Source organism: Staurois parvus, unplaced genomic scaffold (genome assembly GCF_062004578.1).
Source record: "Staurois parvus isolate SC_StPar_1 unplaced genomic scaffold, SC_StPar_1.0 ptg000347l, whole genome shotgun sequence".
NCBI lineage: Eukaryota > Metazoa > Chordata > Amphibia > Anura > Ranidae > Staurois > Staurois parvus.
This window is the reverse complement of record NW_028318143.1, coordinates 5,124,383-5,144,262: the sequence shown is the minus strand read 5'-3', so window position 1 is coordinate 5,144,262 and position 19,880 is coordinate 5,124,383. Positions and strand designations below refer to the sequence as shown.

The 19,880-nt window shown below is 45.9% G+C and overlaps 1 protein-coding gene across 1 annotated transcript; it reads left to right on the top strand.

Moving 5' to 3' along the window:
- Positions 1 to 1,827: 1,827 nt before the first annotated feature.
- Positions 1,828 to 19,785, top strand: GNG5 (G protein subunit gamma 5). Its single transcript, XM_089684396.1, has 3 exons — positions 1,828 to 1,988; positions 16,553 to 16,698; positions 19,547 to 19,785. The coding sequence occupies exons 1-2, from the start codon at positions 1,908 to 1,910 to the stop codon at positions 16,676 to 16,678; spliced, it is 207 nt and encodes a 68-aa protein (XP_089540522.1). The 5' UTR covers positions 1,828 to 1,907; the 3' UTR covers positions 16,679 to 16,698; positions 19,547 to 19,785.
- The last annotated feature ends 95 nt before the right edge of the window (positions 19,786 to 19,880 follow it).

Here is a 19,880-nt window from a genome sequence, read left to right as displayed (position 1 = left end):
TTTATACTGCGTGTTTGTCAAACGCCTGATGGAGGGGTCCTGTTTGTCACGCGCCTGATGAAAGGGTCCTGTTTGTCACGTGCCTGATGGAGGGGTCCTGTTTGTCACGCGCTTGATGAAGGGGTCCTGTTTGTCACACGCCTGATGAAGGGGTCCTGCTTGTCACACAGCTGATGAAGGGGTCCTGTTTGTAACAAGCCTGATTAAGGGGACCTGTTTGTCACAAGCCTGATGAAGGGGACCTGTTTGTCAAACGCCTGATGAAGGGGTCCTGTTTGTCAAACGCCTGATAAAGGGGTCCTGTTTGTAAAGACCTGATGAAGGGGTCCTGTTTGTCACACGCTTGATGAAGGGGTCCTGTTTGTCACACGCTTGATGAAGGGGTCCTGTTTGTCACACAGCTGATGAAGGGGTCCTGTTTGTAACAAGCCTGATGAAGGGGACCTGTTTGTCACAAGCCTGATGAAGGGGACCTGTTTGTCACACGCGTGATGAAGGGGACCTGTTTGTGACATGCCTGATGAAGGGGTCCTGCTTGTCACGCGCCTGATGAAGGGGTCCTGTTTGTCACGCGTCTGATGAAGGGGTCCTGTTTGTCACACGTCTGATGAAGGGGTCCTGTTTGTCACACGCTTGATGAAGGGGTCCTGCTTTTCACACGGCTGATGAAGGGTTCCTGTTTGCAACAAGCCTGATGAAGGGGACCTGTTTGTCACGTACCTGATGAAGGGGTCCTGTTTGTCACAAGCCTGATGAAGGGGACCTGTTTGTCACACGCCTGATGAAGGGGACCTGTTTGTAACAAGCCTGATGAAGGGGACCTGTTTGTCACGCGCCTGATGAAGGGGTCCTGTTTGTAACAAGCCTGATGAAGGGGACCTGTTTGTCACAAGCCTGATGAAGGGGATCTGTTTGTCACGCGCCTGATGAAGGGGACCTGTTTGTCACACGCCTGATGAAGGGGACCTGTTTGTGACATGCCTGATGAAGGGGTCCTGCTTGTCACACGCCTGATGAAGGGGTCTTGTTTGTCACGCGTCTGATGAAGGGGTCCTGTTTGTCACACGCTTGATGAAGGGGTCCTGCTTTTCACACGGCTGATGAAGGGGTCCTGTTTGCAACAAGCCTGAAGAAGGGGACCTGTTTGTCACACTCCTGATGAAGGGGTCCTGTTTGTGACATGCCTGATGAAGGGGTCCTGCTTGTCACGCGCCTGATGAAGGGGTCCTGTTTGTGACATGCCTGATGAAGGGGACCTGTTTTGTGACATGACTGATGAAGGGGTCCAGGCGTGACTCTGAAACGTTGCACGCTCTTGTATATCATGTGATTATACTTCAGTTGGACTCAACTTGAAGATCCGTGATGTGCTGGCAAATATCTCCACCATGCGACATGACAAAACACGTTTCACAGCCACATTTGGAGTGCTATTAACAATTACTGGCACTGCAGGGGCAACACGCGGTTTTCATGCGTTCAACACGCAGAGAGGAATGGGGCCTTAGTTGGGGTTCTCTGAGACCTGAAAACTACTTCAAGGGTTCCTCCATAGTAGAGAGGTTGCATACAAGTGACAGGTTCTCTTTTCCAGGACTGTGGGGAAGACATTGTATTGCATTTATGTGGAGGGAAGCAGCTTTGCTGCACTTTGGCACTCCTGTTACTCAGGATACCTAAAAAAAATAAAAAAAACTCTCTCAGGAAAAGGAGACACAACAACAACCCCGCCCTTCCTGCCTCCGCCGCGCGCGCTCCCGCCTCCCAGCGCCTACTAACTCAAGCGCGCGCCCCCGACCTTTCAGGCCGGCTGCGCGCACCCCCTCCACCCTCATCAGGCGCATGCGCAGTGCCCGTCTCCGGAGTAGTCGGCGGAAAAGTTGGCTGGAAAAGTTTGGTGAGGCAACATGTCGGGGACCGCGAACGTGTCGGCCATGAGGAAGATGGTGCAGCAGCTGCGACTGGAGGCCAGCATCAACAGGGTGAAGGTGAGGGGGGCGGCCCGGGTTCAGGCGGGGACCCCTCCAACTTCCCTGTCCGGGGTGGGGGAGGGGCGGCGACCTCGTCCTTCGTGTGTGTGTGCTGTATGGGGGGGAAGGGGGCCGGACACCGGATATAGGGAGATGTATACACCGACAGTGTACTCTCCTCTCCTCCATAACCGGGGGGCTGACACTTGGGGGATTTCCCCCTTTAAATAACTCCTCCACCCTTAAGTGACAGTTGAGGAACCCCATTCCCCCCTCCCCAATCTCCTATTGGTGGGTTATGCTTCAGTCACTTGCCTGCCAATCCAAACTTGTCCTGCTGTGATCCCCCCACATATTGGGTCCTGAGCCGCTGTCTTTCTTCCCCCTCCCTTCATCAGGGGGCAGCAGGAGGAGGTAACCGACCCCGATGGTGCGCCGCCATGTCGGCCGCTGTGTGTCGGGGTTCCTAGGACATGGCATCACCATGGCAACTGGGGGTTGGGCCAGTAGAAAATAACTTTTTTTTTTTTTTGTGAGTTGGATATGATGGGTGTTTGGTGGCGTTGAGGTGAAAGTCCATTTAGGATTTTGCGCTGACCTCCGATAGGAAATCGTACAGATACACTGATCAGCCATCTTTATGACCACCCACCTAATACTGAGTAGGTCCCTGGACCCATCAAGGCATGGACGCCACTAGACCTCTGAAGGGATGCTGCGATATCTGGTACTATCAGGAGCAGATCCACTACAGTGCTACTAAACCCACAACAGTAACATCAGTCTGTATATGCAGTAAGGCATGCTTGTTATACTCACTGTGGAACCTAAGGGGGTAATCCTCCACAGTGTGTAAAAATACTGTTTGATCCTGTCTTCCATGATCCTCCCCTTCTTCCAGTGACCCCCCCCTCCCCCCGTCTCCTGGTAAGACATATCCTGTGGAGTCACTCTGCACATGCTCAGTTTGGTGTATATTGCTAGTGAGGCTTTTTTCTTCGGAGAGTGCATGTGATCAGCGCGGGGCCAATCAACTCTGTCTAGACAGGTCAGGGGTTCTGCATCCTCGTAGAGCAGAAAGAAAACTCCTACAAGCTTTAACCAGTACTCTGATGGAAGTCACAAGATTGCTGTAAAGAGGACCTAGTTGATGGAGAGTGTGATCAGGCTGAAGCATTATGGGTGGAACTGCACATGGGGGTGCGTACTACAAAGGTAATCATTGGAGTTTGTTATAGGCCTCCCAGTGTTAATGAGGTGGAGACTCCGCTCCTCACACAGATCAAAAGGGCTGGGACAGTGATAATGGAGGATTTTAACTACCCAGAAATTGACTGGAGTAATGGTACTGCAGGAACAGTTAAAGGGCAAAAATGTTCAAACCTACTACAGGACAATTTTATGGTCCAGTTCATAGAGGCCCCAACTAGGAATGATGGTCTGCTGGACCTGGTAATCTCAAACCATGCAGAGCTAGCAGTGCGGTAGCAGTGACCATAACATGATTTCATTTTTTAGCTGTAAACAGCAAGCACATACGGGAAAAATAAAAACGCTCAATTTTAAGAGAGCTAATTTTCCAAGGCTGAGAGCTACTCTACAAGACTTACACTGGGAGGGAATATTGGCATCGATAAACAAAACACAGAAATGGGAGTTCTTCAAAAAGACTGTATGAACACACTGCAAATATATATTCCCATGGACAAGTTAAAAAGGCTAAAAATCAGACCTATGTGGCTTACAGCCGAAGTTACAAAAGTTATAGATAATAAGAAAAGAGCTTTTATTAAATATAAAATAGATATAAAAATGAAGGAATGCTGTCATCGTTTAAACATTACAAAGAATATAACAGGATATGCACAAAGGAAATAAAGATCGCAAAAATTGAAAATGAACGACAGATTGCAAAAGATAGCAGAACCAACCCCAAAATAGTCTTCAAATATATTAATAGTAAAAAGGTTCGGTCTGAGCATGTAGGCCCTTTACAAAATAATCTAGAGTGGGTGACTGGGGACAAAGAGAAGGAAATGTATTAAATATCTTCTTCAGCTCTGTGTATACAAAGGAGCATGGGGGAGCTCTTGTCCATAATGGGTATTGACACAGCCCCAGATGATCCACATTGGCTCACAACTGATATGATCTAAAAATATTTAGACAGAATAAAGGTGAATAAAGCACCTGGACCGGATGGCATACACCCACGGGGCCTTAACCCCTAGCCTACAGAGCACTTATACCCCCTTACTGCCCAGGCCAGTTTCCAGGTTTCAGCGTCGTTGCACTTTGAATGACAATTGCGCTGTCATGCAACACTGTACCCATATGAAATTTTTATCATTTTTTTCTGACAGAGCTTTATTTTGGTCGTATTTAATCACCTCAGGGTGTTTTATTTTTTCTTAATCCAAAAACCACTGAAAATTGTGGGGGGAAAAAAAAAGTTTTTTCTTAGTTTTTGTTATAAAATTTTGTAAACAAGTGATTTTTCTCCTTCACTGATGTGCGCTAATGAGCCTGCAGTGATGGGCACTGATAGGCTGCACTGATGGACACTGGTGGCACTGATGAGGAGGCACTGGTAGGTGGCACTGATGGGCATTGACAGGCATCACTGATGGGCACTGAAAGGCAGCACTCATAATGGCACTGATGGGCGGCACTGAAAGGCAGCTCAGATGGGCACTGATATGTGGCATTGATGGGCACTGAAATGTGGCACTGGCAGGTGGCATGGATGAGCACTGAGAGCTGGCACTGATGGACACTGATAGGTGGCGCTGCCGGGGCTACACAGATTATCAGGGCACACTGATCATCAGTGCTCTGATGATCTGTGTACATGTCCCCTCCGAGGAATGGCGATTACCGGCTCTCCTCACGAGCGGTCAGCGTGATTGAACACAGCTGATCACATGATCGAGCCGACATCTTCGGCTCTTTATGAGGATCGGTGATCCGCTGTGTCCGAGGGACACAGCGCACCACCGATCGCCCCGCTCCGGGAGCCGCGCATGCACGGTTAGAATGGAAGGACATCATATGACATCCTCCCAGAATGAGAGAACCACCTTGCGTCCGTCATATTACTATATGGCGGATGGGAGGCGGTTAAAGAATTGAGCTCTGTCATTTCAAAGCCATTGTTTCTCATTTTTAGGGACTCTTAATAACTGGCATCATACCACTGAATTGGTGTAAGGCCAATGTTTAAAAAGGGGTCAAAATCTTTACCAAGTAATTATAGATCTGTTAGTTTAACTTCTATAGTTGGGAAGATACTGGAGAGTTTAATGAAATATCACATAGATGAGTTCTTGCTGGAAAAAATATTTTAAGCAACAGACAGCATGGATTCATGACACAGAAGTTGTCAAACAAATCTGATTTCTTTTTGGGAGGGCGTGAGCAAGACCTTGGACAGAGGGATGGCGGTGGACGTGGTATACCTGGACAGAGGGGTGGACGTGGTATACTTGGACAAAGGGGTGGCGGAGGACGTGGTATACTTGGACAGAGGGGTGGCGGTGGACGTGGTTTACTTGGACAGAGGCGTGGCGGTGGACGTGGTTTACTTGGACAGAGGCGTGGCGGTGGACGTGGTATACTTGGACAGAGGGGTGGCGGTGGACGTGGTATACTTTGACAGAGGGGTGGCGGTGGACGTGGTATACTTGGACAGAGGGGTGGCGGTGGACGTGGTATACTTGGACAGAGGGGTGGCGGTGGACGTGGTATACTTGGACAGAGGGGTGGCGGTGGACGTGGTATACTTGGACAGAGGGGTGGCGGTGGACGTGGTATACTTGGACAGAGGGGTGGCGGTGGACGTGGTATACTTGGACAGAGGGGTGGCGGTGGACGTGGTATACTTGGACAGAGGGGTGGCGGTGGACGTGGTATACTTGGACAGAGGGGTGGACGTGGTATACTTGGACAGAGGGGTGGACGTGGTATACTTGGACAGAGGGGTGGACGTGGTATACTTGGACAGAGGGGTGGCGGGGGACGTGTTACGCTTGGACAGTGGGGCGGCGGTACAAATCATTAGTAACACCTCATCTGGAATATGCAGTTCAGTTTTGGGCAACAATTCACAAAAAGAACATTGGGGAACTGGAGAAAGTACAGAGAAGGGCAACCAAACTGATAAGAGGCATGGAGGAGATCAGCTATGAGGAAAGATTAGAGGAACTGAATTTATTCTCTCTTGAGAAGAGGAGATTAAGGGGGGATATGATCTCCATGTATAATACATAAGGGGGGATATGATCTCCATGTATAATACATAAGGGGGGATATGATCTCCATGTATAATACATAAGGGGGGATATGATCTCCATGTATAATACATAAGGGGGGATATGATCTCCATGTATAATACATAAGGGGGGATATGATCTCTATGTATAATACATAAGGGGGGATATGATCTCCATGTATAATACATAAGGGGGGATATGATCTCCATGTATAATAAGGGGGGATATGATCTCCATGTATAATACATAAGGGGGGATATGATCTCCATGTATAACACATAAGGGGGGATATGATCTCCATGTATAATACATAAGGGGGGATATGATCACCATGTATAACGCATAAGGGGGGGATATGATCTCCATGTATAATACATAAGGGGGGATATGATCTCCATGTATAATACATAAGGGGGGATATGATCTCCATGTATAATACATAAGGGGGGATATGATCTCCATGTATAATACATAAGGGGGGATATGATCACCATGTATAATACATAAGGGGGGATATGATCACCATGTATAATACATAAGGGGGGATATGATCACCATGTATAATACATAAGGGGGGATATGATCTCCATGTATAATACATAAGGGGGATATGATCACCATGTATAATACATAAGGGGGATATGATCTCCATGTATAGTACATAAGGGGGGATATGATCTCCATGTATAATACATAAGGGGGGATATGATCTCCATGTATAAATACATCAGTGGTTCATATAGTGAACTCTGTGTAGAGCTATTCACCCTGAGGACATCACAGAGGACAAGGGGGCACTTTTTAAGTTTGGAGGAAAAGAAATGTAATCTCCAAACACAGAAAGGTTTCTTCACACTAAGAGCTGTGAAAATGTGGAATAGACTCCCTCAAGAGTTGGTTCTGGCCAGCTCAGTGGATTGCTTCAAAATAGGCCTGGATTGTTTCTTAGATACACAGAATATAACTGGATACTAACATTTATAGGTGAAGTTGGTCCAGGGAATATCCGATTGCCTCTCGGGATCAGGAAGGAACTTTTTTCCCTGCAGGAGCAAATTGGATCGTGCTTTGTGTTTTTTTTGTTTTGTTTTTTTACTTTCTTTGGATCAACTGCGGGTATAGGATAACTTTTTTTTTTTTTTTTTTTTTTATGGTTGAACTGGTTGGACTTTTGTCTTTTTTCAGCCAGACTAACAATGTAACTGCTGATGAGAAATGGTATTTAGCAGTTTATATTTACTAAAATTGCATTTTCATGTTCCGTGTACTGTGGGAGAGCGGATATAGTGAATGCAGGGACCGGGGAGAGCGGATATAGTGAATGCAGGGTCCTGGGAGACCAGATATAGCGAATGCGGGGTCCAGGTAGACCGGATATAGCGAATGCGGGGTCCGGGGAGACCGGATATAGCGAATGCGGGGTTTAGTAGCAGTTTAAGTCCTGTAGGTTGGGGTTGCCACAGCTGCAGGATAGATGCGAGGGTCACATAAAAATGGCCTGGTGGGCCAGATTTGGCCCTCAGGCCTTGATTGACACGTGGGCTAGATGATGCTAATCATCCTTTAGCTACATCTGGCCTACTGCAACTTGTAATGCACACTGAGCTGTAGGTTGGAGCTCAGCTTTGAAAACAATTGAGAAGTGAAAGCCAAAACCTTCTTTCTTTGAATAGCGTGAGAAAAGGTAAGACGAAATAGAAACCCTGGCAGGTTTGTGCTGCTATTCAGGTCTCTGTTGAGAGATTTCCCTTCACTTCCTGTTTTGCTGACATTGTTCTACCAGACAGGAAGGGAGTGGAACTCCCAACAGCAACAGACAGAAATAAAACCCTTTTCTTTAGGGATTGGTGGCTCCAACCAGTTGATGGGCAAAACATACACTGCTCAAAAAAATGAAAGGAACACTTTGAAAACCCATCAGATCTCAATGGGGAAAAATCTCCTGCTGGATCTCTATACTGATATGGACTGGGTAATGTGTTAGGAACGTAAGGATGCCCCATCATTTGATGGAAATGAAAATGATCATCCTACAGAGGACTGAATTCAAAGACACCCCGAAAATCAAAGTGAAAAAATGATGCGGCAGGCTGGTCCATTTTGCTGAAATTTTATTGCTGCAACTCAAAATGGTCCTCAGTAGTTTGTATGGCCCCCACTTGCTTGTATGCATACCTGACAATGTCGGGGCATGTTCCTAATGAGACATGGATGGTGTCCTGGGGTATTTCCTCCCAGATCTGGACCAGGGCATCACTGAGCTCCTGGACAGTCTGAGGTGCAACCTGGTGGCACCGGATGGACCGAAACATGATATCCCAGAGGTGTTCTATTGGATTTAGGTCAGGTGAGTGTGGGGACCTTCATCCGCCAGCAACTGCCTGCATACTCTCCCCACATGAGGCCGGGTATTGTCATGCACCAGGAGGAACCCAGCACCCACTGCACCAACGTAGGGTCTGACAATGGGTCCAAGGATTTCATCCGGATACCTAATAGAATGCCATTGTCTAGCCTGTAGAGGTCTGTGCGTCCCTCCATGGATATGCCTCCCCAGACCATCACTGACCCACCACCAAAACAGTCATACTGAACAGCATAATGTTTTCCACGGCTTCTCCAGACCCTTTCATGTCTGTCACATGTGCTCAGGGTGAACCTGCTCTCATCTGTGAAAAGCACAGGGTGCCAGTGGTGGACCTGCTAATTCTGGTTCAATGGCAAATGAAAATTAAGCTCTATGGGGCCAGGCAGTGAGCACAGGGCGCACTAGAGGACGTCGGGCCTTCAGGCCACCCTTGTGAAGTCTGTTTCTGATTGGTTAGAGACATTCACACCAGTGGCCTGCTGGAGGTAATTTTGTAGGGCTCTGGCAGTGCTCATCCTGTTCCTCCTTGCACAAAGGAGCAGATACCGGTCCTGCTGATGGGTTAAGGACATTCTACGGCCCTGTCCAGGTGTCCTAGAGTAACCGCCTGTCTCCTGGAATGTCCTCCGTGCTCTTGAGACTGTGCTGGGAGACACTGCAAACCTTCTGGCAATGGCACGTATTGATGTGCCAAACTGGATGAATTGGACTGCCTGTGCAACCTCTGTAGGGTCCAGGTATCTCCTCATGCTACCAGTAGTGACACTGACCGTAGCCAAATGCAAAACTAGTGAAAATCAGTCAGAAAAGATGAGTAGGGAAAACAATGTCAGTGGCCTCCACCTGTAAAACAATTTCTGTTTTGGGGGTCGTCTCATTGTTGCCCATCTAGTATACCTGTTGCTAATTTCATTCATACCAAAGCAGCTGAAACTGAATAACAATCCCCTCTGCTACTTCATTGACCAGATCAATATCCCAGGAGTTTCATTGATTTGATGCAAAATTCTGATTAAAAAGTGTTCCTTTCATTTTTTGGAGCAGTGTATTTTATTGTGATTTTATGTGATAGACCGGCACAAAGTGGCACGTAATTGTGAAGTGGAAGGAATATATCTTGAGAAGTGTGGTGTGCATTTGTATTCAGCCCCCTTTACTCTGATACCCCTAACTAAAATCTAGTGGAACCAATTGCCTTCAGAAGTCACCTAATTAGTAAATAGTCTACCTCTGTGTCATCTCAGTATAAATACAGATGTTCTGTGAAGCCCTCAGAGGTTTGTTAGAGAACATTGGTGAACAAACAGCATCATGAAGGCCAAGAAACACACCAGACAGGGCAGGGATAAAGCTGTGGAGAAGTTTAAAGTAGGCTTAGGTTATTTAAAAAAAAAAAAAAAATCCCAAGCTTTGAACATCTCACGGAGCACTGTTCAATCAAACAGCCTAAAACGAAGAGTATGGCACAACTGCAAACCTACCAAGACATGGCCGTCCACCTAAACTGACAGGCCGGACAAGGAGAGCATTAATCAGAGAAGCAGCCAAGAGGCTCATGGTAACTCTGGAGGAGCTGCAGAGATCCACAGCTCAGGTGGGAGAATCTGTCCACAGGACAACTATTAGTTGTGCACTCCAGAAATCTGGTCTTTATGGAAGAGTGGCAAGAAGGAATCCATTGTTGAAAGAGAGCCATAAGAAGTCCTGTTTGCAGTTTGCGAGAAGCCATGTGGGGGGAACAGCAAACTTGTGGAAGAAGGTGCTCTGGTCAGATGACACCAAAATGTAACTTTTTGGCCTAAAAGCAAAACACTATGTGTGGTGGAAAACTAATACTGCACATCACCCTGAGCACACCATCCCCACCGTGAAACATGGTGGTGGCAGCATCATGATGTGGGGATGCTTTTTTTTTTTTTCAGCAGGGACCGGGAAGCTGGTCAGAATTGATGGGAAGATGGATGAAGCCAAATACAGGGCAATCTTAGAAGAAAACCTGTTAGTCTGCAAAAGACTTGAGACTGGGACAGAGGTTCACCTTCCAGCAGGACAACGACCCGAAACATACAGCCAGAGCTACAATGGAATGGCTTAGATCAAAGCATATTCATGTGTTAGAATGGCCCAGTCACAGCCCAGACCTAAATCCAATTGAGAATCTGTGGCAAGACTTGAAAATTGCTGTTCACAGACGCTCTCTATCCAATCTGACAGAGCTTGAGCTATTTTGCAAAGAAGAATGGGCAGAAATGTCTCTCTCTAGATGTGCAAAGCTGGTAGGGACATCCCCAAAAAGACTTGCAGCTGGAATTGCAGTGAAAGGGGGTTCTAGAAAGTATTGATTCCGGGGGGCTGAATACAAATGCACCCCACACTTCTCACAGATTTGTAAATGATGTAAGCCATTTATCATTTATACTCTCAATGCACTGTAGCCCTCAATGTAAGATGACTTGCCATGCACTCTGGGTGGCCATCTTAGCAGAGGCATGTTTTATGTTCTCATGTCAGAGCCTCCATCATGGAGAACAGAGATTGCCAAATCTCCCAGGTCTTATGAGACTAACTAGCAGTCAGAGGCGGCAGTGCTATCATATAGGGGAACAGTAGCTCCAAATGTGTTATGTTTTACTTGGTCACAGGTTCTGTTGGGCCTCATGCGCACACAGCTCTTCTCAACGCATTTCTCTAGGCAGGAGAAAAGCAATGTTAAATGGATAGTTCCCCTTCAACAAAGAACTGCATATGCATGTAAGGGGCGTCTGGATAAAAACAAACTGTCTCTGACTAAAGTTGAATAATGTCCTTCCTATAGGTCGGTGGTTCTCAACCTGTGGGTCGCGACCCCTTTGGGGGTCGAATGACCCTTTCACAGGGGTCCCCTAAGACCATCAGAAAACACATATTTCCGATGTGTAAAGAGCAGCTACTGTGTTGAAAGCAGCTGCTGTGTTGAAAGCAGCTACTCTCTTAAAAGCAGCTACTGTGTTGAAAGCAGCAGTATTGGAGGTAAAACGACACTCATGAATTATAATTACTGGGTAAATAATTTTATGGTTGGGGGTCACCACAACATGAGGAACTGTATTAAAGGGTCACGGCATTAGGAAGGTTGAGAACCACTGCTATAGGTGTAGGCCGTTTACGTACCTCCATGAAGCCTGACTGGAATACTCCCAGGACGTTGCTAGGTGAGGCCTAGTCATTACTGCTCACCTCCACCATTACAGGAGTGAGCTTTTCCTGATTCCGACCCCCTCACATTCTTTGTAGTAGCTCTAAGCTCAGCGTCTGAGAGCTCTCTTGTGATGGTGGAGGCGTGCAGCAATGACTAGGCCTCACTTGGAAATGTCCTGGGAGTATTCCAGTCAGGCTTCATGAGTTATGAAAATGGCCTACACCTATAGGAAGGACATTAATCCACTTTAGATAAAGCTGTGCAGTTTATCTAGACACCCTTATTTGCTATTTTTTGGTAATTGTGAACTAACCATTTGAGGTCTGCTGCAGATGGGAGTAAAAAATGCTGAGGTGTTGTGTATTGTGTTTTTTGTTTTTTTATTATTTGAAATAAGATGTATTGTTGTCTATGGGACATTGCACACAGCTGAGTAAAGATCAGTAATACAGCATTGAGAGCAGTAAAACAAATAGAACATTTTTCATGAATGAAGTAACTTACTTTACTTGTGTGTTACTCATTGGGCACATGGGCATCAGTATAAATACAAATATTACAATACTGGCAATGAAGAAGCATTTTACTCCTCTATACGGTCTTTATAGTATTTGGCCCCTTGCACCGAGGCGTCCAAGTTCCTGAGTAAACATCCGTAAATTGACTTCTGTGTACAAAGGGGCCTTAACCACTTCCCAACTGGCCGTTGCATATAAACGGCCGGACGGTGGCACTGCAGGGTCGGGTGGCCGTTTATAAACGGCCTCCCTGCACCCTGCTTGTGCACGCTCCCTGGGAGCGTGCAGCACCGCGATCCGGTGCCCGCTGTGTCCTCCGGACACAGTGAAACACCGATCGTCGGACGGGACCTCTGTACGAGGTTCCGATCATGTGATCACTGATTGGCCAATCAGTGCTCACATGCAAAGTAGTAAGCAAGATGCCACTTCTGACATCATTGCTTACTACGTGTGAAATCTGTGAATGATCACAGAGGTCACATGGTACAAGGCTATTCACAAAAGCCTTGTACCATGTGACAAGCTGTGACCAATCACAGCTCACTCAGTACTTCTCAATGAGTGCAAGAATGCACACAGAGAGAAAGAAAAATGATTGCTTTTACATCCTATATGGGTGTAAAAGCAATCGGTGTAAAAAAAAAAAAAAAAAAATCTTCATCACCCCCCACAAGTAGTACGGTGTCACTATGGTGACCCTGTACTGCTAGGGTGACAGTATGTTAAAAATAAAAAATATAAAAATGTAAAAAAAAATGTTTAAAAATTATAATTTTTGGTTATAAGCTAATTTGGATTTTTTTTTTTTTTTACTAAAAAGATAACGGAATACATTTTGGCTAAGATTTATGATGAAATATTATTTATTTGCAAAATTTTATAAAAAAAACACTTTTTTTCAAAATTTTTGGACGTTTCATTTACATAGCAAAAAAAATACAAATCCCAGTGGTGAATAAATACCACCAAAATAAAACTTTATCTGTCTGAAAAAAATGGTAAAAAATTCATTTGGGTACAGTGTTGCATGACCGCGCAATTGTCATTCAAAGTGTGATAGCGCTAAAAGCTGAAAATTGCCCTGGTCAGGAAGGGGGTAAATGTGTCTGGTCTGTAAGTGGTTAAAATACACCTAAAGCCGCGTTTTTCAAAATGCGGTCAGATGCATTAAGCACCGGGCATTCATTTTATTGGCCAGACGAGTCTTTTATTCTGGCTATTGAATGCTTGAGTGCTGAACATGCCTAGCATTTAGATGCATCGGAAGCCAAATGCTTCCCTCATGAACAGCATTGATTTCTGCCTCCTAGATGCCTGTGTGTGCATGGAAGCCTAGGCTTACATAGAGGGATGTTTATGGGCAGGATAAAAACTTACAACAACTGTAAAACTGGTGTGGGCTTATTGCATGGGGCCTTAGACTCTTGTCTCTTCTTGTCTCTCTTTTCTCCACTGAAGCTAATGAAGCACAACGAATAGGTGAATGTATCTGGAGGTCCATGGTAGTGATCGGACAGCTATACAGCCACTGGATCTCTTCCACCTAACAGCCTGCTTGTCATATGTATGCGTATTTATGGCTGCTGTAGCTGAGTGTGTAAAAACCCCGATGTTGCTGACTTCTGACATCAGTGGCAGTAAAAGGAATAAAGTGTTCCTAAACCCACAACAGTAAAATCAGTCTGTATATGCAGTAAAGCATGCTTGTTATACTCACTGTGGAACCTAAGGGGTTAATCCTTTGCATTGTGTAAGGATGTTTGATCCTGTCTTTTCTGATCCTCCCCTTCTACTGTCCCCAATCCATCTGTTGATAGAACAGAGCCTTGGCAAGCTGCAAATGCTCAGTTTGGTGTGTGTTGCTAGAGTTTATTTTTTCTTGAGCGTGCATGTGACCAGCACAGGGCCAATCAGCGCTGTCCAGACAGAGGGTCAGGGGTTATGCAGCCTCATAGGACAGCCAGCAGAATGAAAATTAGTCCACACTTTAACCAGTGCTTTGCTGGACACTCATAGAAGTCACAAGACTGCTCTAACTGCTGATTTAGAAAAGGTATTTAGCAGTTTATATTTACTAAAATAATTGCATTTCCATGTCCTGTGTACTGTGGGAGAGCGGATATAGTGAATGCAGGGTCTGGGGAGAGCGGATATAGTGAATGCGGGGTCCAGGGAGAGCGGATATAGTGAATGCAGGGATCCGGAGAGACCAGATATAGTGAATGCAGGGTCTGGGGAGACCAGATATAGTGAATGCAGGGTCTGGGGAGACCAGATATAGTGAATGCAGGGTCCGGGGAGACCGGATATAGGGAATGCAGGGTCCGGGGAGACCGGATATAGGGAATGCAGGGTCCGGGGAGACCGGATATAGGGAATGCAGGGTCCGGGGAGACCGGATATAGGGAATGCAGGGTCCGGGGAGACCGGATATAGGGAATGCAGGGTCCGGGGAGACCGGATATAGGGAATGCAGGGATCCGGAGAGACCGGGTATAGTGAATGCAGGGTCTCGGGAGAGCGGACATGGGGAATGCGGGGTCCGGGGAGAGCGGACATGGGGAATGCGGGGTCCGGGGGAGAGCGGACATGGGGAATGCGGGGTCCGGGGGAGAGCGGACATGGGGAATGCGGGGTCCGGGGGAGAGCGGACATGGGGAATGCGGGGTCCGGGGGAGAGCGGACATGGGGAATGCGGGGTCCGGGGAGAGCGGACATGGGGAATGCGGGGTCCGGGGAGAGCGGACATGGGGAATGCGGGGTCCGGGGAGAGCGGACATGGGGAATGCGGGGTCCGGGGTTTAGTAACACGTTATAGGATAAGTACACATTAAGACATAGTCTTATCTTTTTCGCCTCTTTATCCTAACTCATCTTCCTCCATCCAGCAGTTGCTGCGTCTGCTGATTGTTTACATCCTGGCCATGCCTTTGCCTTACATCGATATAGACTTCTATAGGACTGTGTCCTGGGGCCAGAGAAGCAGGAAGAGGTGAATGGGGTGTACCCCATAGGTGTGGCCAGAATGTAAACAACCGCTGGAGGTCTTCAGATTGAGGTAAATCTATGTGGGGAGGGGTAGCTTATTTTGAGTCGGGATACAAAGGTTAGGTCCACTCATCCTGTACATTTTAGAAGTCACACTGGGGACCAGCCTGTTTAGGGACTTGAGCACACAGGAGCTTATTGTTCCACACACCTTTTTCAATGGTCATCTGTCAGATGGGCCTGTGGGGTTTAGCATTGTGTTGTGGATATTTCTGGTGGAGATGCTAAAAATAAAACCAAGTATGGGCTAGATAAAATGGAAGACCACAAAGTGAAGTTCAGCTTTCAGCGCTATCGCACTTTGACAATTGCACAGTCCTGCAACATTGAACCTATATGAAATTTGTTATAATTTTTTTTTCACACAAATAGAGCTTTCTTTTGGTGGTATTTACTCGCCGCTGGGTGTTTTATTTTTTGTGCCATAAAAAAAGAGTAAACATTTTTTTCTTTGTTTCTATTATAAAATTTTGCAAAAAGGTAATGTTTCTCCTTCACTGATGTGCGTTGATGAGGCAGCACTGCTGGGTGGCACTGGTGGGCACAGCTGGGTGGCACTGCTGGGCACTTGTGGGTGGCACTGGTGGATGGCACTGCTGGGCACCGATCATCAGTGCCCTGATGATCGGTGCCGATCCCTCCTCTGACAACTGCCAGTTCTCGGCAGTACTTTCCTCATACTGTGACAGCGTGAGCAAAGTGCAGTCGATAACTGGCAATTGCATTTCCCGGTGATCAGTGTGTCATTACACAGCTGATCACGTGGTAAAAGGCTGCTGTGATTGGCCTTTTACAATATCATGTGATCGGCTGTGTCCGTAGGACACAATGATCATGGAGATCGCCGGGTGCATGCCCCCGGGGGGTGCGCAGGAGAGCGCGTTCTGGGAGGACGTCTTATGACACCCTCCCAGAACTGGCCAGCCTCAGTGAAGCCATCATTCAGCTATCTGCGGTCAGCAAGTGGTTAAACCTCCGCCAAAAGAAGTGGACTCTAGGACTTAACTTTTATTCCTCCAAATGGTCCCTTGTGTCTGTCTGACTGCAGAGGGTACATTAGATTGCAAGCTTCTTCAGCTGATTGGTGATTCTGTTGGTTTGGGGCGCTCTGTGTAGCTTTAAATTCATGCTTTCCCTGTAGTGTTGTTTTTAGAATGTGACATTAAAGCATGTATCCTGTATTTTCCTTCTTGCAGGTCTCTCAGGCGGCCGCTGACCTGAAGCAGTTCTGTATGCAAAATGCACAACATGATCCATTACTAACTGGAATTTCATCAAGCACAAATCCTTTCCGACCCCCGAAAGTTTGCTCTTTCCTGTAATGTGTATTTTTCGCTCTATGGTGAGTACATGGTTTATACTGTGTATACTTCTATGTATCATCGCAGAAGCTGCACTGTCTAATGGCATGTAATACGTTTGGTGTGCTTGGTGCTGAGAATCAATGAAACTTGCATCCAGTAGAGAAACCCTTTGGGGTTGATTTACTAAAGGCAAATGTGCAGATGTCACTTGCAGAGACATGTTTACATCAGTTTTCCTGTCTGCTTTAAATGAGTTTAATACACATTGCAGATTCCTGCGCAGAAAAACATCTGCACGTGATACTAGTGTGTGGTGTGAACAGGGCACATAGAGAACTATTGGTGCCTTCGCAGAATGTATGCTGAAAAATGGACACGTCTGCACCATGGTGTGAGCGAGCCCTGACCTGACCTTCACATATATGCGGCCGTGCACGCTGCGTTTTGTGCGGGCACGAGAGCCTATTCATTTGAATAGACTCCCGAGCCCCGTAGGGAAGAAGTCCCTGTACTTCTTTGGAAAACGCAGCCCGCATGGGAACCTCGGTTCCCAATACGATTGTGTTTTCCAGTGCGGGTGGCATGCCATTAGAACTAATGACACCTGCCCGCGGGTCCGCATTCCTCTGTGCGGGTGGTGTGACTGCACGGATTATCATGCGGATCCGCAGCGGCACCTCCCGCACATACGTGAACCTAGCCTTAGACTGCACACTTCAAGTACAGTTGCACGGTTTGCCTTTAGTAAATCAACCCCATTGTCTACTTAGGTAGTGATTTTTGATAATCTTTGTAAAGCAAAGAGAATTGTCCAAAGTGCAGCACCCATAGTACCCAAAATTGGTCTTTCATTGATTTGATGTCAGACTGCTTTAGTGAATGAGTTTTTCTGTTGGGTTTCATCCCGCTCATCTCAGAAGTCACACCTGCAGCTGCTTTCTGAATGGAAAGTTGCCACAGACCTGCAGCCTAATATACCTTTTCAGAAAGGCTTGTGGAGTCAAAGGTCCCTATTGGCCATTACAAAACTGTTCTGCTTTGTAAAATGCTCAATCATTTTATTTTCATACCTGTAGGCCACATGGAATCCTGCCCAAAACACTTCCTTAGCAACCCCCACACACTGCCTTTTTTATTTTTCTAGAATGTGAAAATCATTTTTTGCTCTGGCATTTCTGGGAGTGAGCAACTATTTTTGCGTTCAAGGTAGCACCAGTGATGCAGTTTATTACCTAATAAGGCCCTTTGTCTGCATAGGCAATTTTTTGAAAAGTGACCCTGGCCCGGGTTGGATCTTATTGGCGTTTAGCCTGGTGATTGGTTGCTCAGGCCTGAGGACTGCATTCTGTGAGGTGAGGACACATGCATGTGCATGCTTCCTTCCACCAAACTGACCATTCTAGATATGTCATGGGTATCCTCTTGCTTCAGTATACTATTGACCTAGGGTACAGAGATACAAATCAGGAGTACTTGGTGCAAATCCAGGGTCAGTGAAGTCTGACACCACCACAAGGTTGGCAGTGGCAGGGTGGATAAAAATCAATGATTTTTTTTTAACAAATCAAAAAAATCGGATTTTTTTGATTTAAATCAGATTTTTTTTATTTAAATCGGATTTTTTAAAATAAAATGCTTTTTGAGGAAAATATATTACCATCCAAAGGTTATTCCATCATGAAATAAAGATTAGTTTTTTAATTACCGGTATGTAGAATAAGGCTGTATATGTTCATTTTTTTGGTAAATAAATTCCATTAATCCATTCACAATGTCATGTCATGTGAATAGAAACAATATTTTTCTGATTGGAGTGGAATAGATCTGCACAAGAAGAAAGTGAAACTAAGTGTGAGGAGGAAGGGGCTGACAGTCTAAGTTTCTTCAAATATATATATTTTGTTTAGCCAAATTAGTTAACAAACATGGATGTTTAAGCAAATCACATATGCTGGAATGTTTTTGTTTCAGTTGAATAAATCTATTTAAATTGTTATTATTAAGGTAATGATTATTTTTCTCCTTCCTAAGTACAACAGAAAGGTTGTCCAAATATGAATGATTAACCTATTAAACTGGGGATAAAAAAACTAATATGAGTTGTTATTCTAAAAATCTTCATCTACTTGCATATTAAAGTTATACCAGCAAGAATTAGTCTTTATGTAGAAATGAATTCTAATGGGGAAAAAAATGCATTTAGGGACCAGTTCACAACACAAAAACGCACCCCAGATGCATTCTAGATATCTTTGCTTACAGTTCACACCACACTCCGTTCCAGTGCAGTTTTGATGCAATTTACTAGTTCCAGTACAGTTCTGTACAGAAAAAATGTTACATGTTCTATTTTTTTTTTTTCCTTCTTCCCTGCATCGGGAACTGACTGCACTGGTGTGAACTAGGGCCATTGGAAAACACTGTGCATGTGCAGAAAAAAAAATGCACTTGACTGCATCTAGTGTGAACCCTTAAAGAAAAGCATGACAAGAGCTTTTTGGTCATACTTTTTATCTGGATCTCAGGAGTGCACTCACTTTTGCACTCCTGTGACCCAGATTCAGCCAGTCAAGCCCACTGTTGGCTCATGTCAGCAGTGGTCCAGGTTCTTGAAGGATCCAGACTTTTAAAGTTGTGATCTACCCAGATGCCTGATTGGCAGCAGGCTCAGCCTCTCAGCGCACCACTGAGAGCCTGAGCCAGTGACAGTCACTGCTCAGCGTGGACCGAAGAACTGAGCGACGAGGGTCATGTGATCACTCAGTTCTTGGTCAGTGGGGGACAGCTGACTGATGCTGCAGCCATGGGGGGAGATGGGTGTTAGTGTGTTTTTTTGTTTTTTTAATGCAGACAAATTAACTGACTTTCATTTACTGCCCCCTACAGATTAACTTTAGCTGGAACGCATTTTGTCAGAAGGAGTGGCTTGGTTTGACCCTGTACAAGGCTTCTCCCCTGGGACGTGCCAAGTTCCCCCCCACCCCCATGTACAATCTATTGTCAGACCTTTAACATCTACCTCTCCGCTTTGTGCTGTTTGCCGTAATGTGCATTTCCTTTGTCATTTAAAGATATTGATTTTTATACACTGGTGACTAACCACAATAAATTTCATTTTAATATTGCTTGGTGTGTTTTGGTCATTTCATACTTGTGTGCCAGATTGTAATTTTTGTGCAACTATAATACTTGCCACTGCTTGCATCAGGGTTGAGGGCTC